At 42.7% G+C, this 8499-nt stretch overlaps 1 protein-coding gene across 1 annotated transcript; it reads right to left on the bottom strand.

Moving 5' to 3' along the window:
- Window positions 1–612: 612 nt before the first annotated feature.
- On the bottom strand, window positions 613–1258 carry EV420DRAFT_1273986 (P-loop containing nucleoside triphosphate hydrolase protein; the record flags this gene model as incomplete). Its single annotated transcript, XM_060467799.1, is given in 3 exon segments — window positions 613–762; window positions 809–929; window positions 942–1258. The coding sequence occupies 3 exon segments, from the start codon at window positions 1256–1258 to the stop codon at window positions 613–615; spliced, it is 588 nt and encodes a 195-aa protein (XP_060327797.1).
- Window positions 1259–8499: the final 7241 nt, after the last annotated feature.

Below are 8499 nucleotides of genomic sequence, written 5' to 3' on the forward strand. Positions count from 1 at the left end.
ATGAATTCGCCACCGCTGAAGTGCCACTACAATGTTCTTCTTATGGTCACCTCAGTGCATGGCAGGGCCAACAGCACACAGTTGAGCCACCATTGGGTGTTTTCCATTGGTATTGCGAACACTTGGCTAGACTTGAATGAGTACTGCCTGGCAGCATCTCTGAATCCCGCTCTGGCATCAATGGATGGTCCTCTGCTTCATCCATGACTTCGAATGTAGATCCAGCTTGGGCAATGCAGTGATCACAGCATGAACCTGTTGGACACTGGGTTCCAACATGTCAGTATCATCACAGCTAAGTCACTACAAAGACGTACACTTGCAGTTTGGAGGATTGTTGAAATGGTTATCAGAAAAGTCTCACTCACACTCCTTTGTAGTGATCCACTTGCACATATCAGGATTGACCTTTTTGGCCCAGATCATCCTGTCATCTCCCACAGCCTCATCCTGCTGCTCTTGATTGCCACCATCCTCTTCACCCAAACCAGAATTGTTGCAGCAGTCTTCTAAGCTCTCATCTTCTTCCCCATCTTCATCTTCATCCTCCATTTCCAAATCCTTGTTCCACCCAGTATCATCAGCAGGCTTCTTCTTGCGATGCTCCTTTCTTCACTCGAACATCTTCTGCTCTACTAATAGGATAGCCCATGCTTGAATGTCAGACCAACAGCCAGCCCAACCTATGTGCTGCTTGAAGATAGATAATGATGAAGGTATGCCAAACTGGATGGCCACCTCGATGTCAGGGATATCAGCACCCTGTGCAGGTGTCAGGCAGTGAGAAAGGAACAATTTATTTATGTACTATTCCTGCTGCCTCAGTGGCAATCAAAATCTGGATCTTTCCAGCATGAAATCTCCACATGACCTTTCTCTTATCCTTAGAGGAGCGATGGGCATAAATATAATCAATACATTTGCGCACACTTCACAGGAACAGGCCTTTAATATAGCGACAACTATGCTGTACCAATTTCACAGTATTCATAAAAATGATCGTCTTTGGATCCTCATTGACTGTCACATTCAGATTCAAATGTGGCTTCAAGGCATCAAAATCGGATGCATTTTTCATACGATGGACGGATGTGGAGATATTAGGCCTGTCATTGCCAAGATTAAGGAAGAAAGAGTTGTCAGCATAAATGTACAGCTCTGAGCATACATCTCTGAGTGTGCATGGAGTTAACATAGCAGATGCAGCCAGTACCTGGCATGCCAGAAAGTAGAGATTGTAGTTTATGAAGCTCAGCATAATGCTTTTGGAAGTTACCACCCCATTGGCTGATGCAATGAGCTTCATCAATGATGATGGCAGTGAAATCTTTGGTGTTATTAAGGAGAGCCTGTCTGAAGGTTGGATGCTTGAGAGACATCTCTGGACCTGCAAAAAGTGCATGATATTTGCCTGAAAGGACATCCTATTCCATGAATAATGGGGATCTACATCTTGAGTAGCCATAAAGTACTCACCTGTTGTAGCACTGACTGCTCCCACATATCTCCATTAATAGCAGCTGCTAAAAGCCCCATCTTGTTGAATCAGTGAGTCTGCAGCTCGTGTTCATAAGAATACAAAAAGGGTATACAAGAGCACATTATCTGGTTCTGCTGAAGCACCTTCAATGGAGAAATGACCAAAATCTTCTTGATGTTGTCAAGAAGGAGAGGCATCATGAAAGGCATGGTTTTTCCAGCCCCAGTACCAGCTATCAGAACAGTATCCAGCCCAAGAACAACAGATTCAGCAACATCTAGCTGCCAGTCATAGGCTGGCTTGCCAAACTTTGCTTAAAAGCTGTTCTGCATGTGAAGCCTTGTAGCAGCAGAATTGTACTGATGATCCTGGATTGCAGCATTTCGAGCAGTCTTGAGGACTGTATAGGACCAGCAATGGCTCTGTTCATACTTGCTAGATGCTGAGGCTGGAGCTGAGCCATGGCAAAAGGGGAGAACAAGAGAAGGGATGAAAGCAACAGCCAAACAGGCGATGAGCATTAAATGACATGGTACACATAGAGCATGTGTTATTACAAGTATAGCAATATTATTGGAAATACAGAGGAGGGGTGAAATTGTGACCCCAATGCCCCAGACGTTTCAGTGAGTTTCCTGCCCTCTGTTTTCAATCTCCACTCACATGGACCAGTCCGATGTCTCCATGTGCACTAAAGGGAACTCACTGAAATGGATGGGGATGAGACTAAGGCTTATACATCATCTCAACCCCAGGTACATGCCAGACCACAGGAGCAAAACCAGATATTGCTATGGCAGCAGGTAAGCTGAAGGTGAACATCACTGAGCTACACAATATCTGTGCTCACTGAAGCTATGCCACTCTCTGCTGCATGTATATCGATGGTCATATTGAGGGAATTGAGCTTGATCTGGACTTCAAACCGGAATTTTGCAAGACCTGTGTGAAGGCCAAAGTGAAACACAAACCGTTCCCCAAACAAGGCCAATATGAGTATATTGAGAATGCTGGTGACAAGGTTGTTGGAGACTTGATAGGCCTGATGTCTGTCATATCACTTGGAGGAGTACACTACACCTGCACATACCATGACCTACACACTCATGAGTCAAAATCTGAGTACCTATCAAAGAAATCAGATATCTTTGGGTCTTACAAGCACTATGAGATCTGGATCAAGGTCCAGTGAGGTGTTGAAGTCATAAAGATTCTGAGTACAGATCAAGGGGGAGAATTCCTAAGTGACGAGTTCACTCAGCACCTCAAGGCAAAGAGGACAGAGTGGCACCTTACCATGCATGATTCCCCACAGTCAAATGGAATTGCTGAACATTCCAATGAGTATCTGATGGACATAACAAGAGCATTCTTAATCAGTTTAGGATTACCAAAATATCTATGGGCTGAAGCTCACCAGAATGCTGAATGGGTCTACAACCACACCCCAATGAAAGCAATACTATCAGGGAAAACCCCATTTAAGATGGCAACTGGCAGGAAGCCCAACATCTCTGGCCTTTGTCTATGGAAATGTCATCGCTGGGTTTGAGTAAAGGCACCTGAAAAGCTTGAAGAACATGCTGTTGAGGCTCACTTTGTGAGAATCAATATGTAAGCCAAAGGCTGGAGGATTTACTGGCCTGGTCTTGATGAAGGGGAATGGTATGAGTTGATGCTTGCAGAAGTCAAGTAGTGTGAGAAGAAGAAGGTGTGAAAGGTGATGAAAGGAGAAGACATTCCCATGAATGCAAATATTGTGAACATGAGGTTCATTTACCAGGTCAAACAGAATGAAATTGGCCAGCCTAAAAAGGCAAAGTCGCATTTCAGTAGCTAAAGGATTCACTCAAGTTTAGGGTGTTGACTACTTTGATACCTATGCCCCAGTTGTCCATCTTCCTACCCTTCACATCCTGCTCTCCATGGCTGCCTCTCATGATGCAATAATTGACTAAGCTGATATCAAAAATGCATACCTGCACTGAGAAAATCTATATCAAGTTCCTGAACAGATACAAAGAATTCTTTGAAATCCTGGAACATCTCAAGGGCCAGAATGTCTATGCCAAGCTACTCAAGTGTCTATATGGCAAAGGGTGTTATAACTCTCTGATAGCTATACAGAGGCCAAAGTCGAAATGTGAATTTTTCTTGAAGGAAATAATATGCAAGCAGGAAGGGAAGGGATGTGAAGCAGTCTAGGTGCAGCACAAACTAGATATGTCGATCTAGTAGTGGGAATGAAACTGGATAACTCTAGTGATGAGTTTAATATCTATAAGCTCTAGTAACAAGCTAGACACTGGTAAAGCTCTAATAAATGAGCAAGGGTTGTCCAAGGAGGTAAACAACAGCAAGACAAGGCTCTGAAGGTCCTAATATCAAGCTGGTTAGTATCAACCTTGAGTAGAATCAAAGGAATGGTTGTTGTGAAGTTTTTCTGTTAAGAAAATTTGCTTGAACCAATGGTGAGTGTTCCTAGCTGTGAAAGTGGTAGGAATAGGTTGTTAGTGGCTAAAGGCTTCAATCCTAGCTGTGGATTGCTCTTTGAAGCACACAGGTATGCAAGCAAAGGTAAAAATATGAGGATGCTACACAAGGGTAATCACTGAAGGTTTCCTAGTGCAGTTTATAGAAAAGAGAAAAACATGTGAAGTTACAGATTATTATAGTTTTACCTCTATTTTCATTATCTTATCTTATCCTTATCTCCTGAAACCCCAGACCTACCTATCTTATCTCTCAGACCCATAATATTCTGCTGGCATACCTCCTACCTGTTTACCCAGTTGCTGTTCTCCCAGTTCACAGCTGCTGCATTCTGGATGACTGATGACCCACATGCACCATCACACTTCTCTTGATGGCATCATGCTTCTTAGTGGTTGGACAAGAGTCGACTGCTAGTCGAGGGTGGTCTATGGGATATGGCCCATTCAGATGGAGTCCCATGTCGATGCAGGTGATATGCGCTCTTTACTCTCATTCATCGGGGATACACTTCTTTTAATGTCCTTACTCCTCATTCTCTGCAAAAGCATACTTCTCACTGCATGTGCCTCAATAGATACTATTCTTAGTATGAGTCTAACATGTATTTAAGCTAGCCTATGCTGTGGCCTTAAACTCCAGCTTTGGCTAAGGTTATACACTCCTAACTCTTACAAGCTCCCTGCTTCTGCTATCTAAGTGATACTCTAACTTCTTGCAATCTGCCAAACATCTCTCTAACACTGAATCACTGAACGTGAGTGACAGGATAGAGACCAGCCTTGGTTCAGATTAGAGTTAGTGCTTAACACAGATGTAAGAGAAGTACACTAAGATTTATTTCTCTTTATAAGCTAAGAGAATTAATAACTTTAGATATGTAGGCTGTACTGAGGGGGGAATATCCTTATTGCAAAGTATAAACTTCTCCTAGGTGATCTGGGAGGAGGTTCTGTTTCTCTTTCTGTAAACTAATTAGTTAGCTACTTTTTATACTAGTTTGTGAATTAAAGGTTTGTAAGCTACATTGTTCCTTGCTGTGCTGATTTATAACACAAGTGAACTAATTACTGAGTAATAAGGCATGATTAACCCTTTCTTACCAATGCTGAGTCAAGCACAGTCAAATCTGCAGGCTACAAAGACTGTGCATTACTGTGCATTGCATTGCAAGTAAGCAAGCTTTGTAACAAGTTTACCAAGCAATCCAAGGGGTTTGCTTAGCAAATTAAACAGTCTTAGTAAGTTCTAAACCACTGCTGACTGTTGTGAATTAAATAATTCTCTAACTCATCATCAGGTAGGACTGAGTTATTTCGGTGGGATGGCTATGTGCTGAGATCAATGATGGGATTTGATCAATCAGGATCTGCAATCAAAATGCCTGAAGATCAATGGCTGTGCTCTGATGTAGAAAAGCCTGATAAATCTACAAATTCTGAGTGCACAGAGCCTAAAGGCTCATCACCGGAACCAGTTATGCCACATGAAAAAGCATTCTACCATGAACTCCTGGACTCCCTCATGTATGTTGTAGTTGGATCTCACCCTGAAATCAGTTATTCAGTCTCAGCACTCTCACAATTCATGAAGGAACTGTGCTCAACTCACCTAAAGGCCAGATTCCAAGTTTTTTGCTATCTCAAGGGCATGCATGACCAACAGCTTGTAATTGGTGGCCCTAACATCAATCTTAAGGGCCATCATGATGTGGCACATGCTAACCAGCTCAGGCAGAAATCCATATCTGAATTCGTGCTATTCATGGGTCAGGGCACTGTTATGTGGACATCAAGAAAACAGCCAATTGTTACTGTCTCTACAGGTGAATCAGAATACATTGGGCTGATGCCAGCATCAAAGAATATGATCTGGCTGCATAAGCTCCTTTCTGAGCTCTCCACCTTCATCGCAAACCCTTCCATCTATCCATCAAATTCCACTGTCCTCTATTCTAACTGTTATGGTTTCACTTTTATTTTTCATCTTATCTTATCTCATCTGATCTTATCTTTATCTTATCCTTATCTTATCAGAATCATCCTGGGTTAACTGAGTCATTGGCACCTGGTATCAGGATCTCCCAGACACTGCATGCACACATCACCAGTTGATCAAGCCATCACTACCTGCATACATCAGCTGATCAGCTATCAGCTTCTGCAGGGTTCTTATCATGATGCAGTTCTGTGATCCCTATACATTCTTTTGTTCTGGAGGCTGCTCAGCACTCCAGCTCTTTATGCTCTTTATGCTCAGTTGTGCTCATTCATTGGGACCTATACTTCTATGCATGGAGCACATACTTCTACATGAGAAGTATGGATACAAACACATGGATGCTATGTTATTTTTAAGTAGGACTTACTGGTATTTAAGCTGGCCTATGCTGTGGCCTTAAGTCTCAGCTTTGGCTAAGGTTATATATTCTCAACTTCTACTGAATTCCCTGGTTTGTGACTCAAGTGACTCTCACCACTATCCACAAGAACTTATCAATGCTGTCCTCACTGCAAATCACCGAATGCAAGTGACACATAGGACTCATGCCTTGCATAGTTCTGAGTTGGTGCATTAACAGTTACACATTATGTGATGTTGCCATGTTGCACTGAGGAATATCTTAGTTGGGCTGTCCTTGGTCTTTTCAGCCATGCTGAGAATGTGCATACATTTGAGAAAGGACTACTATGCTCACCTTCTGACCTCAGAAAATGGTTTTGCATTCACGAAATTGTATTATACCTCAGCCCTCAAAACCTTCTTCCTCCATGGTTGCCATGCTAGTGAAAGATGCTTGTTTTCTTCACTCAGGCAACTCATTCAAGTCCCTTATTGATGTTTGCCTCATCTGCACAAGGAAGGGATACAAGATCTCAGACTGTGCTTATGAAAACCTCAAGTTAGGAGAACCAACCAAGTGTAAGCCCTGTGATAATAAATCAGATCTCATTATCATTGTCAAAGCTTCTGGTGAGAGTGTATCTGCATCCTCTTTCAACATCAACACTGACAGGTGTGGTCACTGCAAGCACTCACAGTCCACCCTCTCCACCTCTTATAAGTGCTCATAGCATTGATGTGCTCGGTAACGGCGAGTGACAAAGGCTAGTGAATGGATATGAACACCACCACACCAAAACCCTCTACTACTCTACACTAATCACCAATATTATTGAGTTCGGGTGTTTCGAGTACGATAGAAGCACTCTGCAGACTTCAACAAATCAGGGAAAGGTTGTTTAAAGATGTATATTTGGTACTAGTGAGCTACACAAGATGTAATACTCGCGCTAGCGGGGTTTTAAGACATGAATGGGTGAATAGTGACTTGGGTTGAGCAACTGCGCTCGGTCTAACTCTGATACTTCAAAACTAGTGGCACTCTGGGCCAAATACTGGGTCTCACAAGCGGTCTACACTTGACTAGCAGCACCCTAGGCTCGACTAGTGGCACTCTTGGCCTAAGAACAAATACTTTAACTCCGAGAAAATACTTTAACTAACTTCGAAACACTCTGAGTCACTCCAAGACGGAATAGTAACTTTAAGACACTTCAATTCGTTCAATACTATAGGTGACTAAGTGACTAGTAGACACTTCATTGAGGTTAAGCACAAAAGCCTTTAATTGGGGCACTAGAATATGGACTAGTAGGTCACAATCATGGGGATGGCTTGCCTGGCATGCGAGGCTGTCCCTTCTACTACTTATATACTACAGAGACAGGTACAGAATAAATATAAATAGATTCTTTAGGGGTAATATTGGTAAGAATATCTTGGCTAGTCACAAATTATGGTGAATAATCATGCAATAGTCAGCCTAGCCTGTTCTTTCTATCAGATAGCGGATCGAGGGACTCCGCTATTGGGTCGTTTCCGCACCCTTTGCCCAGTGGTGCTCCACTAGTGACACGGCTATACAAATAGTCAGGTAACCATGCCTGTAGCAACTGCTCGATCGTGATTGGGGCGCAGCCTGGCTATACTAGTGCCGATTGTATGAGATCTGTATCACACTAGCCAGATCTGGGCTAAGGGTTATGCCTTTACTGGTTCATTTCTAAGTCCTTTCAGAAGTGCTCGCATGACTAGTCATCCTGACTTAGGTGTTCATGCCCAGATCGGTCCACTAGCGACTGAATAGTCAAGATCTGTGTGGGTTCTTACTTCTTGTTTGGGTGCTAGCAGCTGTATTCTTTACTAGTGACCATATTTTACTAAGTCATACTAGCTTTGGAGGTGCTAGTCCGGTCGGCTGGTAGGGCTGACCCACTAGTGGTATCATTCCTAAGTCCTGACTCAACTAGTAGCATGCTAACTTAACTATCAGTCTGAAGTCTCAACTATAGCCCTTGATATACGACTAGTATAGGATAGACCTACAACAGTATTGTTATAAAATCGCAAAATCTAGGTGTGAATGTGTAGACAGCGTATCAGCGTCTCTAGTGATCACCAGATGTTTATCTAATGATGCAGGAAGGAGAATTGATTCCAACCACTTTATTCATTGAATTATT

The sequence above is a fragment of the Desarmillaria tabescens genome (assembly GCF_030435595.1).
Source record: "Desarmillaria tabescens strain CCBAS 213 chromosome Unknown EV420scaffold_32, whole genome shotgun sequence".
NCBI lineage: Eukaryota > Fungi > Basidiomycota > Agaricomycetes > Agaricales > Physalacriaceae > Desarmillaria > Desarmillaria tabescens.